The sequence below is a fragment of the Eulemur rufifrons genome, chromosome 9, assembly GCF_041146395.1.
Source record: "Eulemur rufifrons isolate Redbay chromosome 9, OSU_ERuf_1, whole genome shotgun sequence".
Taxonomy (NCBI): Eukaryota; Metazoa; Chordata; class Mammalia; order Primates; family Lemuridae; genus Eulemur; species Eulemur rufifrons.
In genome coordinates, this window is record NC_090991.1 from 26,113,789 (window position 1) to 26,133,784 (window position 19,996).

Below are 19,996 nucleotides of genomic sequence, written 5' to 3' on the forward strand. Positions count from 1 at the left end.
TTAACTGCTAAACTACTCTGAAAACAAGCATATTATGTTTCTAATCTCTACCAAGTCTTCACCTAAGGCAATTTTGAATCTCAGCTGCCACAGGTTAAATCCCAGAGTGTTTGCGAAAGTCAGAGTAAAAAGTGTCAGTCAAGTAGAGAAATTAAAAGCAAAACAAAGATGCAAATCACAGACATTACTAACTGAACCCAAATGATTCTAACAGATTCCTTCCTACCCTTCAACTTCAAAGGCAGGTGGAAGATGACTGTAAGAAAATACTATGAGAAAAGACAGTGAAGAAGAGGAAAAAAGGGAAGTCAAGCAACCTGTGTTTCCTATTCCTTGCTAAATCCCTCGAAAAATACAGTAAGAAAAACATGCTGCACCAGCTAGCAATGACCTTCAGCCTCACGGTGTTTTACTTGTAGAAAAAGCAAAAATTTGGTTTTAAAGGGTTTTAAAAGGTTGCATGCAATCCTTGCAATCTATATAATTCTTATACTCTTTTCTCATTAAACACATTCTAACCAAAAGAGCCATGCATATACATTTGATCTCCATCAACAATGTACTAGTACTATTCAAAATACTCCATGTGAAACAGGTAAATCCTTCATTAAAAAAAACAAAATTATCTCTGTAGCTTACTGGCTCAGAAAAAAAAGTTGAAAAAATTTTAAAAATAAATAGCAAAATTAAACAGGAAGTGGCAAACTCTTAACAATGTTACATGTTCAAACATGTTTAAAAAAGCACACTTAAGTGATGGCCTTTTACAAAACTAAACAAAAAACTGCTCCTTCCTAAAAAGGCTTTTCTAGTTCTTAGGAAAGGAAATGACAGCAACTTCAAGAGACCTATCCATATTGGTTCGTTTACATTTGCTTCCACCTCTTCAAATAAGGTAGGTAAGATAATTTTCCTTACTGGTTGTTATTTTTGAATGAGAATGCCCAGAGCACTAAGCAAGTCGTCTCGTATTTTCTTGTGATATATTTGAGAGAAATATGCTAAAACATACAATAACAGGACAAATGGCCGGGCGCGGTGGCTCACGCCTGTAATCCTAGCACTCTGGGAGGCCGAGGCGGGTGGATCGCTCGAGGTCAGGAGTTCGAGACCAGCCTGAGCAAGAGTGAGACCCCGTCTCTACTAAAAATAGAAAGAAATTATATGGACAACTAAAATATATATATACAAAAAATTAGCCGGGCATGGTGGCACATGCCTGTAGTCCCAGCTACTCGGGAGGCTGAGGCAGTAGGATCGCTTAAGCCCAGGAGTTTGAGGTTGCTGTGAGCTAGACTGACGCCACGGCACTCACTCTAGCCCGGGCAACAGAGTGAGACTCTGTCTCAAAAAAAAAAAAAAAAAATAACAGGACAAATCACCACCATTAATCACAATTCTGGCTTAGGTGTACCCCAGAGTAGGATCATATAAATGGGTTACCATTCTAGATAACTATGTCTAGTAATATCTGTAAGATTAAAACTATAAAAATGCAACACAATATTTTCAAAACAGCACATAAGTATTCTTAGTCAATTATACAGATGTGATGGTATATGAGTTATAGCACAGAAACCGAATTATGGACTATAGAACAAACCATGGATAAATTCAGAGGACATAAAACAGTTTCTAAACATGCAGCTATTTTAAGAGGACATACAATAATATCCAAACTATAACCATATTTTTTATCCTCTCAATTGGCAAAATGTTGTTACTGTTAAAACTGGAGATATTCTATTTTAAGAAATGCTTGGAAATTTTTATAATAAAGGTTTTATTTTTTTAACTTAACAGAACATTTATTTTACTGTTATAAGAATATGGGGTCAATAAACTGGGGTCCATAAAAAGGGACTATGTATTTTTTTGAATAGTTATATGCCTATGGTGGTAAAGCAGTCAAACTGTACAGAAGGGCATATTGTGAGAAGTATCTACCTCATCTTTCCAGTAATACCCCTCTCTTCCCCAAACAGAGATACTTTTACATCTCAGAGACATCGTACAGCATATGAAAGTATGTATTTCCATCCTTCCTTGTCCTAAAACAGTAATGGCACAATGCACAAAAGCACACAAATTATTGAGCCCACGAAAGCTCATTTGGTTTCCAGGTTAGATTTTGGTTTGCAAGTAGCACTACTTCAGGACTTTATTCCACTCAGATTCCAAAAGGTAGGTAACCAGACTGTTAATTAGCCAACTTAAAACACTACAGTATCCTGGAGTAACAGGTTACAAATGATTTTTAAAAAAAACAACAACAAAGTTTCCTTTTCCCTCTCCTCCACAGCCTTTTTAGCTTTTGTACTGAGAAAACAGTATTTCAAATTCCCACACAGAACACAGAGGCTGTGCGTTATCTGTTTCCTCATCTGAAACATGACAGTTATAATGTCTATCTCAGAGTTGTGAAGATTTAATATGAAGTACTACGGACAATGCCTGACACACTGGAATAGACTATCAGTACATAAAACACATCAGTGCTTTAGGCCATCTCAAGGTTAGCTTTTTTGTAATTTGCATTTTATTATCTGCTTCATTCAGCTGTCCATAAGGTTGCCTGAAACTCTGGGTGTGAATTTCTTTTAACTACTGATAATAGATTAGTGGTCTCTGGGTGCTTAATTTATTCAGACACTGAAATGCTTTGGGGGGGAGGGGCAGGCAGAAAAGGAAATTACATTTTAAGAGTTCCAATTCTGCTGTTTAATTTGTCTAACTGAAGTTGTAGAAATCACAATCTTCAAAACCATGTAACATGCTCATGCTAAGTAACCCTCTTTTCTTATTTTTAGAAGCATCATAGAACAGAATTGCTAAGGCTTTCTAACTTGGCAAATACATCTTCAACACCTTTGCTCGGGGAGCAAGCTGGGAAAGCTAATGTGAACAGATGGCATAAGGTCAGTATCATCAAAAATTCTCTTTACAGGCCGGGCGCAGTGGCTCAAGCCTGTAATCCTAGCACTCTGGGAGGCCGAGGTGGGTGGATCGCTCAAGGTCAGGAGTTCGAGACCAGCCTGAGCAAGAGCGAGACCCCCGTCTCTACTAAAAATAGAAAGAAATTATATGGACAACTAAAAAACTATATATAGAAAAATTAGCCGGGCATCGTGGCGCATGCCTGTAGTCCCAGCTACTCGGGAGGCTGAGGCAGGAGGATCGCCTGAGCCCAGGAGTTTGAGGTTGCTGTGAGCTAGGCTGACGCCATGGCACTACAGCACTACTCTAGCCTGGGCAACAAAGTGAGACTCTGTCTCAAAAAAAAAAAAAAAAAAAAAAAAATTCTCTTTACCCTAAAGAGCTTCGGACTAAGAAATAGAAGGCAAAATGGAAAGCAAGCACGTTTCTCAATGTGCAGAAGAGCTGAAGCCACCTGGTTCAAAGCCACACACACACACACACACACACACACACACACGTACCGACACTACACCTTTCCAAAACTAGTTTCCAAATGTTTCCTAATCTGCCTATGCCTCACAATTCTAGGTCACCTTATCCAACTGAACTTTAAGCTCTCAAATGAAATAACTTAAAGAACAGAAGCCTCTCTTCCATTTCTGCTCCTTAACATGCCTAACTAAAGTTAGAATTTGGAATCTTATACAGAAAGACAACAGTCCTTTTACTATATGTATACCATGAATTACTTTGCAGGACAATTACAGAAGAAAAGAGAGTTACGAAATCCAGGAGTCCACACTAATATAAATAAAAAAAATACACAAGTAAAAAAACAGAAGGAAAAGCTGTTCCTTACAGAAGAAAGCTAACATAAAATTGGTGAAGGACTGATGGAATTTTTAAAGTCATTATCTGGCAATCATCAATGGATACCAAAACTAATGGTTGAAATTTTGAGGAATAACACATGTTTACATAGTCTCAGAGGATCTCCCTACAAGATTCTTACTGCAAAGGAAAAGATGTATGGTGGAGAAAGCTGTAAGATAGAACCTTATCAAGTGATCAAAGTTTTAATATCACTAGCAATGAGTCAAATTGATACAACCTTATCAAGTGATCAAAGTTTTAATATCACTAGCAATGAGTCAAATTGGGAAGCATGTCCTTCCCAACAACGATGCGCTAAAAAGAACATCACATCACTTCTGTGGTATATTGGCAAAATTATATAACCTGAAGCTAATCATAGTAAACCCAAACTGAGAGACATCCTACAAAATATCTTTTCACTTAAAAAAGAAAAAAATCTATGTCTTGAAATACAGAGTGTTCCAGATCAAAGAAACCTAAAGACACAGGGAGGACCACTCAATGCAACTCACAATCCTGGATTTTCTTTTGATATGAACAACATTATTTGATGAAATCTAAAGAAGGCCTGAGATAACAGTATTCTGTCAAAGTTAATTTCATGACTTGACAATTGTAGTGTGACTTTAGAAAACCATTTTGTTGGCTGGGCGAGGTGGCTCACACCTGTAATCCTAGCACTCTGGGAGGCTGAGGCCAGCGGATCCTTATGAGCTCAGGAGTTCGTTCGAGACCAGCCTGAGCAAGCGTGAGACCCCATCTCTACTAAAAAAATAGAAAGAAATTAGCTGGACAAGTAAAAACATAGAAAAAATTAGCCAGGCATGGTGGTGCATGCCTGTAGTCCCAGCTACTTGGGAGGCTGAGGCAGTAGGATTGCTTGAGCCCAGGAGTTTGAGGTTGCTGTGAGCTAGGCTGATGCCAAGGCACTCTAGCCCCGGGCGGCAACAGAGTAAGACTCTGTCTCCAAAAAAAAAAAAAAAAAAAAATCAACCAGATATCTACCATCATTTTGTTATTCTTAGTAAATAAATCCTAAAGTATATGGTGGTAAAGAGGTTATGTCTGCCATTACTTTCAAATAGTTTCAGTATATACAAAGGCAAAAAAGGATAAATCAAAGATAGTAAATTGATGAATACGGACAAAAGGTATCTATGGGAATTCTTTGCACCGTTCTTCCAACTTTTCTGTAAATCTAAAACTATACACAAAAATGTGTTTTAAAAAGACATTTCAGAGATATAACTGAAAGCAACAATGAAGATCTTGGTTGGATCCTGATTTAAACCAAATAACATTTGGTGGCAATGAGAAAAATCTGAATATGAACTGGTTTTTAGAGTTCTTAAATATTATTAGGAGGCTATAATGGTATCATGATTATAAGAAAATGTCCTTATTTTCTAAAGATGCAAGCTGGAGTATTTAAAAGTGAAATGTCATGATAGCCTAAATTTCTTTGAAATGTTTAAGCAAAATTTAAAAAGCAAATATAGTAAGATACTGTTAAAAATCTATAAAATGGATACATAACTTTCCCCAGTCTTATGAAAGCTTAGAAATTTTATTTTTGAAAAAGTTTTTAGAAAGGAATTAATCTCCACTCTTTTCTACAAAACTTGAATATTAAATTATAAAAATTAGACTTATTAGGCAATTTACCTGTACAGCAGGAAAGAAGAATACAACTTCAAAAGGTAAAGATGACAAACTAGTCAGACTGACATAATTCAAGCACAATATTTTATGATCTGTAAATGAGCTATAAACTACGTATCTGCCCAATCAGAACTGAGCAAGAGGTTTGCTGCACTGTTCAATGTAGTAGCCATTGGTCACATTTAAAATTCAATTTCTCAGTCACACTAGTCACATTTCAAGTGCTTAATAGTCATATGTGGCTACTGTACTGCCTGGCATAGAATGCAGAACATTTCCATCATTGCACAGTTCTATCTGAAAGCCCTATTTTTCACAAGTTTTCCTTGGGAGTTCAACAGGAGAAAAGGAAAACTTTATTATCATCAAACTCTGGCAAAATATGATGGACAGTTGGTAAAGAGACACCCATCTTATTTAAACAAGAAGTGGGTCAGGAAATAAGTAGAACTTTCAGGTTTCAGAGTTCACAGGTCTGCACAGGAGGCTTAAAAAAAAAAAAAAAAAAAAAACCTGGAAGATATGAAAACTGTCAGTACACAGGAAAGAAAGAAAATTAAAAAACAAAAAGCAAAAACCACCCTGAATGCAAGCAAAACAAGAGCCCAAGGGAAAACTCCTCAGTCCGGTGTCTCTTTTGCCTCAAAAAAAAAAAAAAAGTAAATGAATAAACATATACATATCACTAACCATTCAAATGGCTAAGGCCTAGGGTCAGAAGGAACTAAGAACAGCACTCAGCCAGGTGTGCAGCTGTAATAAGATGCAATTTTTTCAAGAATATGAGAAAAGGGAGAACTAGTCTCTGTGTTTAGTAAGCTACCATTGCCTCAATTTCTAAACGTTCATCAATATCTTAAACCTTTTCAGAAAAGAATATACAACTGTTAAGATGAATCCCCAACTCCAAAAATGTGTGAAAACGCCAAAGAAATTTTATTTTTATTTTTATTTTTGACCCTGACATGATTCAGGACAAAGAAATTATATTGAAATAAAAAAAGACAGTATAATTTTTTTTTAAACTTCAGCATTATTAGATTCAGAAATCCAAGTTAAATGCTCATCGCTTTTTAATACTTTAAGCTTTGTTTTTCCTGCCTTGGTTCTGAAAATATACTTGATTTGATCGTAAATGCAGCGAACAGAAAAGAGAAGGACAGCATCCATCCTTGCTTGAGGGGGAGTAAGGTATGCTTAGGCACTGCATGAAAGGTTAAAGGGATTCAACACACAATCAAGCACTTAGAACAGTGTGAGAGCACATAAGCACTCAATATTTTAGGGATTTCTGTCTCTTTAGTTATCTTGTTCTGGTACTATGGTATCATGACATAGACTGTTCTAAAATGGATTGGGTTGAACATCAGGCTACTAATGTTACATATTCAAACCTCACCTGGCCCAATTTGCTTGTCCACACACTCCTAAAGACAGAATGGGAAAACCCTGACATATCAAGGAACTGGGAAACCTAGTGGTGTTGAGTCAGCATCTTAATAATATACGTTAGTGACCAAACTATGAAAATATTGTTAAGAGGACCAAATAGGCCATAAATACACTTTATCCAATAGTATATATTAAGGGCAAAAAATGCTAGCATAAGATGTACAACCAAATAAAACCACAATATTTTTCAATGCCCAATTCTTCAACTAGCTAAAAATGATTTTCCGTTAGCACAAAGGCTCTCTCAAACAGTTCAGTAAAAAAGGGATATACAAGGCAAAAAAGAATAAATCAAATATAGTAAATTGATTAATATGAACAAAGGGTATATATGGGAATTCTCTGCACAATCATTTGCAATGTGTTTGTGCCTACAAACACATGATTAAAGAAGTAATAGGTTTGCTTTGAGCCTACTAATTTCAAACAATGGGTCTCACATCTGATCAGATAGGAACAATTCACTGGAAATTGGCTTCTTTATATTAGTAAGTATATCGGAGGAGTTTGTTCTCTAATAAATGACCAGTAAACTTGTAACAGAACTCATTTACCAGCTGTATCAGCTAAAAATCAAAATGCATTAACACTTGTGTTTATGACAGCATTACTAAGGACATATGTTTCACAATTAGTGCTTGGCTTTACACTTTCCAGATCCTTCCTCCTTGTTTCATCTGAATAGTGAAAATGTAAAGGAAGTACGCATGACCTACTGTATTTCAGATGAAGCTATTTTGTAAGTGTTCTACATATAGTTTCAGTTGCCTTTGCTCTAACAGTCTTGTATCTTGATAAGGACTTAAGAGATGTTACCACTACAGAAATAAGAGGTCAATAATTTTAGAGACCTGTTGGTACTTGGATGTCATTATGGTACCATTAATCTCCCAACATGGGTGTAAGTATGTGCTTAGAAGATTTGGTTAACTTCCTATCCCAAGTATTTCACTCAACATAATTTCTTTTTTTTTTTTTTTTTTTTTTTGAGACAGAGTCTCACTCTGTTGCCGGGGCTAGAGTGAGTGCCGTGGCGTCAGCCTAGCTCACAGCAACCTCAGACTCCTGGGCTTAAGCGATCCTACTGCCTCAGCCTCCCGAGTAGCTGGGACTACAGGCATGCGCCACCATGCCCGGCTAATTTTTTGTATATATATATTTTAGTTGTCCATATAATTTCTTTCTATTTTTAGTAGAGACGGGGTCTCACTCTTGCTCAGGCTGGTCTCGAACTCCTGACCTCGAGCGATCCACCCGCCTCGGCCTCCCAGAGTGCTAGGATTACAGGCGTGAGCCACCGCGCCCGGCTCAACATAATTTCTTCAAAAGCTCCTGAACATCCTCTACCTTCTTTTTCAATCACAGTGAAAAGAAATGCTGACAGCAGCCACTTCACTGAGCCCTTCCTGAAACCTAGCAGAATGTCAAATAAAAGCTGCAGTTGCTGTATTCCACCGGAAATGAAGAAAAATGCTGAGAATGCAGCATTCCTTCAGTTCTTCCATCAACAGGATACTGGCTATTGTTTTCTGTGGGCTCCACAGATTTCAAGCAACAAATTAGAATGCCTTTAACTCTTGCTGACCCCACACTTAAAACATATAGATTTGTTTCCACTTCATGTTAGCCTTTGAGAGAATCACTGTCTCTTAGAATTTTTGACTCTGGTCACTAACTCCAAACTGTAAGCAATATATTCAGGAAGGAACCACAGTCAGAGCCAGGGACCCTAAGATCGGCTTTGATAAACTACCAAGAGACTACAAGAATTTTTCCTACTTATAACCAACTGCTGATCGAAAATTTTTTAGACTTTAAATTTCATTCTTTCAAAATAATCCAGTAATTATTAAAGATGAATTATTAGATCAATTAATTCAATTCTGACCATGCTTCAGGGGACTACAGGAAAGTTTTTATGCCCCAAATCTTGGAAATGGATATGACTTTCCAAGATTATGTCCTTTCCTGTGTAAATGCCATTCAGCAGCTACTGATTTGGGGCGGGGCGGGGTGGGGGAAAGTAAGAGGGGGAAGTATAGCCAAACTTGCCTTTCAGAGAATCAGAAAAGCGGCTTACTTTGAGGATTCAAGATTACAATACTTAGTGCCAACTTAACATAAAGACCCTCACAGGATGATGAATGCATCCAGGCAGACACCAAGGGCTTGGCTTCCAGGTACAAAAAACCCAAACTTCTGGTCAGTCTCCTTACTATTAAAGCTATAAAGGTTCTAAAGAAACCTCACTCTATGACTCACTTTCCCAAAGACCTCAAAAAATGTATATTGAAGTGGCAGCCCAGTGTCAACATTCAGTTGAACTCCATCACTACTGCACATAATCATGGATTTTTCTAGTCTACACCAAGAGACCTGTCAGGAAATTAGACATTATAATCTACCACTAATTTTTCTAGTTAGATCAATCATTCAAAGCATGATCAGCCTACCAGGTGCTACAAGTTATAAGACTAGAACCATTTTATTTTACAAATGAGTCAGTGGAATATTTTCCTGTGAACTTAAATACCATAAATAACATTTTCAAATGAGTGAACGAAGTAACAATCAGCATGAGGAGTTTCAGGTTATCTCAAAATCATTTAATATTAACAAACTGAGAGAGTTCAAAGCAACATTAAAATGATTAAATGACTGATTTGTTCTGAGTTAAAGATTATTGAGCATCTATTACGCGGCAACTTAACGTCAACTCAATATTGTAAGTAAAATTTTTGTGTAAGATTATTTCCTTTCTGAGAAACTTCCCCAAGCTTTTTGGCACGAGGGACCAGTTTCATGGAATACAATTTTTCCACAGTGGGCGGCAGGGTGGCTGGCAGAGATCAGGCTATGATGCAAGCAACAGGGAGCATCAACACCATAGTAAATATCCATGCTCACCACTCACCTCTTGCTGTGCGCCTCCCCCTCCTAAGTTTCATGGAAGACCATTTTTCCCGGGGGGTTGGGGATCGTAGTCAGATTATAACTGACTTGTCATCACTACTGAGAAAACCAGCAAGGGGGAAAAAACCAGATTTCAGTCTCAGAGGGTTTTAGGGAATCTAAATTGTAGCTCATGTCCTCTAAAAAGAGAGAAAACACATTCCATCTCAGAAATTATAGATACTGCTTTATTAACTGAAGCTTAGTGTTAAAAAACTAAGATTACCTTGATTATTTTTTGGTCAGGGAGAAGGTGTGCACTGGATGCTTGTAGATTTTTGGGGTTTTTTTTTTTAATTCATGGTACTAAAACTTCCTCAGGCCTGTTCCAAACACCAAATCCTTTTAATCTTGTTTCTTTCATTAGAAAAGCTTTTCCTCCATTGTCTGAAAAGAGCTTCCATTCCAATTATTTTTGATTTCTGTAATTCATTTATAACCTATCATACACATCATTTTAATTCTGGATTTACTTCTGAATTCAAAATCTTAAAAAAAATCTTCAAGTTATTCTGCCTTCTACATTGCTGGTTCATTCCACAGAGACAATTCTGCTCTTAACTCCTTCAGGACCAATTGTTTCTGTGTCTTTTCTGTTACTATAACCCATTATCTCCATGGGTCTTTCTGTTCCTTTTATGTCAACTTTTTCTGCATGCCACAGATGATACCAACAGTTTTCTTAAGTTTTCTTCTGGTTCCAGTAGAAAAAAAATTAAGTATTTCTTCAGGTCTCTTCCTAGCTCTGTAGTTCTCCCAGTAATCACAACATTTAAACAATCACTAAGCAGCTTACTGTGTGCTAGACACTATGCTAATGCACAGAGAATTCTACAGTAAACTGACAGTCCCTTCCACTCACTGCTTAAAAGGTGCACAGCCATTAACAATGGTGCCATGAAGTTATGATTCCATTTATGTCAAATGTCCAGAATCCATAGAGACAAAAAGCAGATTAGCACTTGCAAGGGGATGGGGGAAAGGGGGAGGGAAATAGACTGCTTAATGGGTATGAGGCTTCCTTTTGTGGTGATAAAAAGGTCTTGCAACTAGATACATATGATGGTTGCGCAATGCTGTGAATGTACTAAACGCCACTAAATATTTCTCTTTAAAATGGTTAATTTTAGGTTATGTGAATTTTATCTTTTTAAAAAAAAGCCTTTGGTCCCTTTAAACTATAAACTCTTAGGGATTAGATATGCTTAATGTATAATTCAAGTAGTCATTTAACTTAACTTAAATAGATATTTAAAATTATAAAATTACTGACTTGGAAATTTTTTTCCACTCCTCACATTTCACAAACCCTTTTATTTAAACTCTTCCTATGAGTTGTTATTAGTGTCTTGATTAGTATGGAAAAGTCATCTTCATTCCAAAGTGCTTTTTAAAATTTGTTACGGTGTAATCATAGATGGTGCAATTTTATAACATGCCTCAAATTTCCATTTGCAGATTAGGAGAGTTGTTTTTCACTTGTCTTGGGATGTATTTAATAAATTTGTGATCTCTAGAAAAATATCCCTAATGGACTGTTTTTCAGTTTAAAACATTTGCTTATAACATTCAACAGTTCCAATTGTGAGGGCATATACAGAAGGATTATTAGATGTGTGAAATTTGCCTCTCACCTACAGTAGCCTTTGCTAAACAGCATTTTGGTGTTCAAAACAGAAGTGACTGTGATACGACACAATACTATGGAAACTCAGTAAAGCTTTTAATAAGGAAACTTTTTCCTAAAGGATATTTATGGTTAAAAAAAAAAAAAAAAGAAAGAAAGAAAGAAAAAGAAAAGAAACCTGCCTAAGGTTTGCACAGTTCAATATGGCTGAATATAGAGTGTTGCACAGAGTGGGGAAAGAGATGAGTTTTGCAAACGATATTTTCCCTATAGGTTTTTTCTTCATTTCTCATCCTTAAATGAGATCTATCCAAAGTCAGCTGTTTGGCAAGCGGAGCATAAATGGATAGTCTCACTTCACTCTGTTCCCTTTGGTGGTTTTTTAAGCCACCTTTCTCAGATGAGCAGATGGTCGGAAATAAATGAGAGCAATTCTCAATCCAATTCCCATTTTTCATCTATTATGATTCCCACAGTTTCAACTGAGTGTCACTGCACTCAAAAACTGCAATCCCTGGGATACCCAGTGTAGACTACTAGAAAGGTTCTTCCTTTCCCTACTCCAGAAATGGACTGGATGTGAAAATGCAAAAGAGGAAAGAGTCTGGTATAACACCAAGATCTTGGCTTCAATAACTAGGTAGATGGTAGTGTGGTCTTTTCTTTTAGTATGGCACATATGTTCAATCAAGTGGACAAAGAAAGACTCTCCCAGGGTACAGAGGAAGAACTAATAATATTTGAATGTAAGGGCTAAGTATGATTCTGTAAACACAAATACAAGCTAAAAACCTGAAATAATCAAATAAAGCCCAGATTAAACATTGAGACATTTTCCAGAATAGCATATTTCAGAGCTTACATTTTTTAATGTGACAAAACATGGTTTTAATGGATCTGGTTCCTATTCTTTCAGAAATAACCTTTAAAACTTGCTTTACTTCAAAACTTAAATATTTATTTACTTAATGATTCCGAATAGGAAGTACCAATATTGCTGACAATTCTGCAATAACCTTTAAAACTTTGCTTTACTTCAAAACTTAAATATTTATTTACTTAATGATTCCGAATAGGAAGTACCAATATTGCTGACAATTCTGCTCCAAAGCACAACCCTACAAGTTTGTAACCATTTTCTACCATTATGCAACTCAAAATGAGCAAGGATATTCTACTCCTACCTTCCTTTCCTACCACCTTTAAACACAATTGTCGGCCGGGCGCGGTGGCTCACGCCTGTAATCCTAGCACTCTGGGAGGCCGAGGCGGGTGGATCGCTCAAGGTCAGGAGTTCGAGACCAGCCTGAGCAAGAGCGAGACCCCCATCTCTACTAAAAATAGAAAGAAATTATCTGGCCAACTAAAATATATATAGAAAAAATTAGCTGGGCATGGTGGCACATGCCTGTAGTCCCAGCTACCCGGGAGGCTGAGGCAGTAGGATCGCTTAAGCCCAGGAGTTTGAGGTTGCTGTGAGCTAGGCTGACGCCACGGCACTCACTCTAGCCTGGGCAACAAAGCGAGACTCTGTCTCAAAAAAAAAAAAAAATAAACACAATTGTCTTCCTTTAGTTTCTGTTTCAAGTTTTTAGTATAAACACGAAAACATGAATTTATAATAAAATAGAAAGCAGTAGTTTCTTGCATTCACTAGTGGCTTCAGACTGGCATACATTCACTCTTGTCATTAAGGAAAAGTCTATAGAAAAGTTTGAGAAATTCAGCCCTATGAGAAGGATGTAGATAATCCTAGTTACAAGTTAACCTGATCCCAATCATTCTGCACAAGTTTCCAGTGGGAACTTAGATAAAGCCCTTTAGAAAGCTATCACCTAAATAATCACTTCAGGCATGGAAAGTCAGATGTTAGTTCATTGGCTCCTATTTTTCCCATAATTTAAAAAATATTGCCCTAAAAACAAACTAGAATACTAGAATCAACAAACACCACAGCATAGATACAATTGTGGCATATTCTGTAGTTCTAATTAAACAGATCATTTACCAAATTAGGCAACATGCCAAAATGAAAGAACAAGTATTAAAAGTCTGACTGCCCACTAGCTGTGTGACTCTACAAGTTACCTGCTATAAACTTCACTTTCCCTACCTGCAAAATAAGGCTAACCCTACTTATCTGAAGGGATTCTCTTGCTACTTAAATGAGATAATGAACATAAAATATTTAACAAAGTTCTTGGCACACAGTAGGTGATCAAATAGGTATACATGGCCAATGTATTTTGATTTTGTAGATTAGATTTCAGGACAATTAAGATTTGATGATAGTTCTTCCCTTGAAAGAAAAAAAAATCTCACGTCTTCTATAACCCAAAAGAAGAGACTCACGAAGTACAAGTCTGACAGATGGGTTTTGCATAATACATTCAGATCCAAGCTTTCAACCATCCCTTGAGTTAAGAGCATTAGCCACAGGCACTTGGCCAAGAAAGGGGGAAATAGATACCTAGAGCTGTAAACTTTGCCATGGCTCACAAGATAGGTGAGCCATATGATTTTAAGAAGTAGCTTCAGCATGGCATATATGCAAATGAATTTAGAGAACCAGTCTCATTGTAACAGAAAAAACTAAAATATCAGCTATTAACTTACTTTCCATCTAAGTGAGAATATTCATTTCAACACTACCACCTTAAAAGAAGACATATATAATAACACTAACAAAGGCCTGACTGGCATTCCATACGGATATTTTATTAGACATGATTCATCAAGTTTTTCAAATAGGTCTACTCAAGGAACACTAATTAAAAATGTACCAGTGGCACACAATGAGAACTCATGGAATAAAAGGTTAATTAAAATTTTGGTGGGGGCAGTTTCAGACCATGATCAGTTTTATATCATATTAATATTTGTATTAAATTCTGCACATCAAATGTTCAAATACATAAAGATCCATAATCAAATTGACAGTATCACAGTTGGAATGGTGTACGGACAGCCTTTGCCAAAATCAATGCAAATAAGAATGCAAGGTGCAGTCTGTCTTGTTTACCATTTTGTCCCTGGAGTCTAAAACAGTTCCTGATATATCGTAAGTACTCAAATCTCAGGTGAATGCACTAAACCCAAATATTTATAAAACATAAAAATCTAGATCTGCAAATGACTATTGTGTCATTGGTTGAGATACCTGAATAAAACATACTACACAAAAATTACATAGCTAACAATTAATGTTCCTAAAGTGCATTAATTGTTATCAAGTACTTCTACATACAAGATCTCAGACTCTCATAGTAACTCTGTGAGGTAGTATGCCTTAACAGAGAAAAATCAACACGGGTTACTGTGTTTTCCAATATGGAAGTCACAGGCCACGTATGATGCTGAGCACTTGAAATGTGGTTACTGTGACTAATTTTAAGTTAATTAAAATTTAATAGTAACTGATAATTGATTCAATTATTAGAAAATTTAAGTATGTTAGGAATCACTGATATGCAAATCTACTTTTCTAACTATAAATTTTATGAACTCTAAATACAGGTCATATATTTTCAACAAAAATGGGGTCTGAATTGATGTGTGTTCTATGTATAAAATACACATCATATTTAGAAAATTAATACACAAAAAGAATGTAAAATATCTCAGTAAATTTTATACTGACTACATATTGAAATAATATTTTAATGTAACTGAGTATACTCAGTTAAATAAGCTATATTAAAATTCCATGTGTCTACTTCTAACACAACCACTAGAAAATTTAAAATTAACTATGTGGCTCACATTTTTTTCTATTGGACAACATAGATCCCAACAATCCCCAAACCTCTGCTCTGTCCACTATACCACATTAATCATCTTTTAATAAACACAGAGAAGTCACTCCTCTGGGCCTAAGTCCAACAGAAAAAAAGCACACTAGGATACCGTACAGTTTCTTCTCTTAAGGCCAATTATTCCATTTCTTTGAAATATTTTGTATCGGAAGACCCAGGTACAAATACCATTTTAACACTGTTCCCAATACTTTGAGTCTTTCTTCACTTGTTTAAGAAAGGTGTCTTGGGGAATGAGTGAAGATCTCCAAGTACCCAACCTCATTCACAGCATGTAACAGCATCTCAAGAAGTACTCGGCCAGTCCGTCATTCATCACTTTCCAAAAGAGACAGTATTCAACTAAAACTTTTGAATAATGAATGCTTTAATTTTAGCTAACAGAATGTTCTAAACACACAATAATTTATCTGAGTGATCAAATGTTCAATCTTACAAAGCACATCAGTATCGCCTATAATTGTATAGTCCAATGTTGTAGTCAACTGCCACATATAGCTATTTACCTTTAAATTAATTAAAAAGAAATAAAAGAATTAGTTCCTCAGTCATATTAGCCACAATGCAAGTGCTCAATATCCCTATGTGGCTAGTAGACATTTCCATCATTGAAGAAAGTTCAATAGGACAATAACTCTTGAAGAGCAAAAACCACATCAGAAAAAACAGCTTATTAAACATAATTTGAATACCATATAGGATTAAATAAAAGCATTGAAAAATAATTTTGCCAAGGCGAGGACTAAATGTAAATAGAACCTTTTGAAACCAAGATATGCATTCCAATTATGGTCAGAAACAATTGTTCCAAGAGCAAACGACCAAGGTTCCTAAAATCGTGAATTTCACTGCACATTAAAATAAAAATGACTGTGGTTCTACAGACACACCATTCTACGCCTTAAATTATTTCCTAATCAAAGTGTAAGCATTTCATCAAAATTAACCACAACTATTTAAGCTAAGTTGGCAGTGAAGAAAATCCTGAAAATTATGATATATCTTGAACTTGGAAGTTATTCCCAGGCTAGACTGCAGCATAATTCCAGGCAATACCTCATACAAACAGTGCAGCTAAGCACACAGCATATTCCAGTACCATTACTTTTTCTTTGCAAACCAAAATAACCATGGGAAGAACCCATTCAATTCAACAGCACATTCCATGCCTGCACTTATGGATCAAAGGGCAAAAGAAAAGGGTGGGGAGATTTTTAATTGAAGACCCAAAGAATCCAGGAATACAATGGAATGTGACAATTGTCATACAGATACTTAATTTGCCAAAAAATTGAGAATTGCAAGCAACGTTTTACACGTAGCCTAGGATTTTTTCAGAATCTGCAATTCTAGCAATGTCTTGCTCAAATAGGCACTCATTTGCTGATTGCTATCAGCCTAAACATCCTAAAAAAGAAAAAAACCTTCATAACTTAAAATATTGTCATTTGCTGCAGTTCCAAGCCTTGATGACAGCCTTCCATTGGCCAATGTAGTTAAGGGGTATAAAAATAAACTCATTTACAGTTCACCTTTTGAAGTTTCACAAGATAACTCTATACTCATACTCAAGTTCCTCTTTTGCCCCCCCACCCCCAGTTTTCCTCCTAAATTGTTTTAGAAAATTTTCTGCTACTTAGTGAACTGGCAGAGGCTCAGAGGTGAAAGACCCAAGATGCCAATTAAAATAATCCTTATTAATTTTAAAAAAGGGAGGAGATAATGTGAAGTCTGGAGATATCCTGCAAGAGGTTGGTGATTTGGGCTTTGTGCAATTAATTATTATCAGCTGGAACATACAGTCATACCTGCTAAGCTTAAGTTTAGGAATGACATAGCAGTCCAAAAAACATAACTAAACTTTTCCAGTATATTTGCAAAGTTGCTTTCTACCCAAAATCTTCAAATTATGTGAGAAGGAAATGGCTTCACTCAAGTTTTGGAAAAAACTCTGGATCATTTAGCAATCAGACCTCTATTAAATCTGTCTTCAATTAGCGACAAGGTTGGATTCCAATCTTTGGGATCACTATCATTAATTTCTTGTCTCCTCTTTAATAGAAATGAGAAGCTATTACTCAAACCATCATTGGTCAACAAATAGGATTTACTAGTGGGCTATACATCTGCCATGTAGAATAAACAGCAGCTGGACCTGCTTCTCTTGTGTATGATTTACAAACATTTGTCTGCAGGAAGAGATTTCAGATTCACTTTAGTGTGAGGACAAGCCCCTGTTTTTCCCTGTACACTCAACAATACCCTAACCCTCCATATTCATTTGCCACCCCACTTTAACAGAGATAACCACAGCAATTAAACTTGGATTGATCATAAAAATAACTTCTCCATGTCCATGCTGTCACTTAGCATTTTTTAACCTTTTGTAAAATAGTGTTTTTACTGTCAAGGTCTATTCCATTACGTCAGATACGTTACTTTGAAAACTATAAATGACTGAAAAAACTGCATTATTTAATTCATTTTGTGGGTAAAGATTTATTATTCTTTACATTTCAAGCCTTAAAGGTAAAGAATTCCTTGCTAGTGCAAGCAAATATGATAACACCTGTAAAGAAATATGAAATTATGTTACTCATCTCCTGAATATTAAACCTTTTTATTAACAAGAATCCTTTATGTATACCAATGAGAGAATGTAAATAAAATTGCCTTCAACGGTAAAGAGTCCAATAGGTCACTAGTATTAGTGTCATGTCATACCGTTATGAAATTAGCCCTTCAGAAAATTGAGCCGAGGCAAGCTTCTTTAAGGGAATATTTGAAAAGAAAGCAAATTAATATGAATGAATTCTTTCAGCTAAAGTAAAAACCAGGATTGATGAACCAGGAAAAGTAAAAGCTCTGAAAAGACTTAATTCAGTGAAACCTTCCAATGGTCACCTGCCTAGGCTGGCCATTGGCATGCTGCCAGGTAAGACAGTATGTTGCCTCCAGGATAAGGAACTGTGGGGAAGAACTCTAGAACCTACTAAAGGGAAGCTAGTTACAGACCAAATAACTCTGCAGTCTCAGAACAGGTGCGCTCTATCCTGAGGGCTCTGTTTAATTCCATGCAATCCTGAGATGATACATCAATCCCACAACTACCTGCTAGACTCCAGAAGACCTCAAGATAACCTCTGATAACTCTTTCCCACCTTCTAGAACCAAAGGGGAGAAGAAAGGGTTAAGAGACACATCACTCCCAGAGAAATCAAGAAAGGGGGAAAAAAGGCGAGTTCCCCTAGGGGCCTTAACCTCACACACTCTGACACTGACATTGCCCTGAGAAACGCATTCCCCCATTCTACCCTCTTTCTGTTCCTTCAGTGACCTTCTGTCCCTACTGCCTCGGGGAAGGCAGGAGACAAGCGCCCGCCGTTCCCCCCACCCCTCAGCCCCGGGGAAGGTGCCTTTCTCCGTGGAGAGCCGCAGAGGGAAGAAGAAAAAAGGTTGCTCCTCCCCAACCCACCCGCCCCACAACTCCTGGGCGCAGACACGATGGGGGAAATAGGAGAGCAATGGAAGGTGACAGCCCTGCATTGGCCCAGGGGGTGATGAGAATCCTTACTCTGAGAGAAACACTGAAGAATCCTCCCTCCCACACCCCTACCCAAATGAATGAAGTGAATAAAATGGGGAGGGGTGAATTAGTACGCCCAATTCTTGGCCATCCAGGAAGCAAGACAGAGAGGCCTTCGGACCCAGGCCTGGCCTCACAGCCCCCAGCCCTTTGCACTCCGACGCTCGTCCTTTCCATACAAGCCACATCATTTAACCCTTTAAGCTAAGATAGCGCCCCCTCCTCCATCTACCCCAAACACGGATATGCGTTCCCCACCCCCCGCCACAGACCGTGGCCTGCCCGGGCCCAGACTCTAGCTTCTGCTATCCGTCCTACACCCTCTCCACAGCCCTCACCAGCCCGGGCCCGGCCGCACCTGGAGATGCTCCTGAAAACGAATTGGCAGAATCTGGGCCATGGCGCTGTCGGGGGGTATGGTCTCCTCCTGTCACTGGGGCTGCGGGGCAATTGCTGCCCGGACTCTCCAAGGGAGAGGAGGAGAAGGGGAGGGGGGAGGCTGGGCTCAGCAGGATTCTCTCCGGGGACGCAGGAAACTGGCAGGCGGACGAAAGAGCTCGGGTCGGGGGCGGAGGCTCCAGGGGCCGGGAGAGCCGCAATGGCGGAACCGGGCGCAGCGCAGACTCCGGAAACGGCTGAGCCCTGCGGAAGGATCCCGGGGACAGAACTCCGCCCAGTCGCCTCACGCCCTCCGCCTTATGTACCCTTCCACGGAGTGCCGCGCCGCGGCAGGGCGCAGGAATTCGGGGCGCAGTGCGTGCAGAGCCTGGCTTGCTGATGCGGCACGAGGCAAAATCGAGAAACTGAAGGGACTACTTTTTTAGACTCATCACTTTCCCCAGTCTCCAGCTTTTTCTTCCCTCCCCCACTTTTTTTTTTTTTTTTTTTTTTTGCATTTTGCCACATCATGCGACTCTGAGCGACTCGCGTCATTTCCGTAGGCGCTTTAGGTCCCACCCACGTACTTCCAGGTGCACGTGATGCTCATAGGGAAGGGTCTGCTGGTTGCTGCCAGAATGGAGAGCGGGTTCCGAGGAAATGAGGCGTCTCCTGGGATTGAGGTGGCTGTTGGGCCACCTTGAGGCATGGCGGGTGCTGCTCCCTTCC

General features: G+C 38.0%; 1 protein-coding gene across 1 annotated transcript in view; it reads right to left on the minus strand.

Annotated features, from left to right (window-relative positions):
* The window catches only part of CLTC (clathrin heavy chain), a 68,880-nt gene extending 49,359 nt beyond the window's left edge, over nt 1-19,521 (minus strand). Inside the window, exon 1 of the mRNA XM_069482337.1 lies at nt 19,248-19,521. Coding sequence (XP_069338438.1) covers nt 19,248-19,289 — 42 coding nt within the window. The 5' untranslated portion in view covers nt 19,290-19,521. The remainder of the gene's footprint in view (nt 1-19,247) is intronic.
* Between the last annotated feature and the right edge of the window lie 475 nt (nt 19,522-19,996).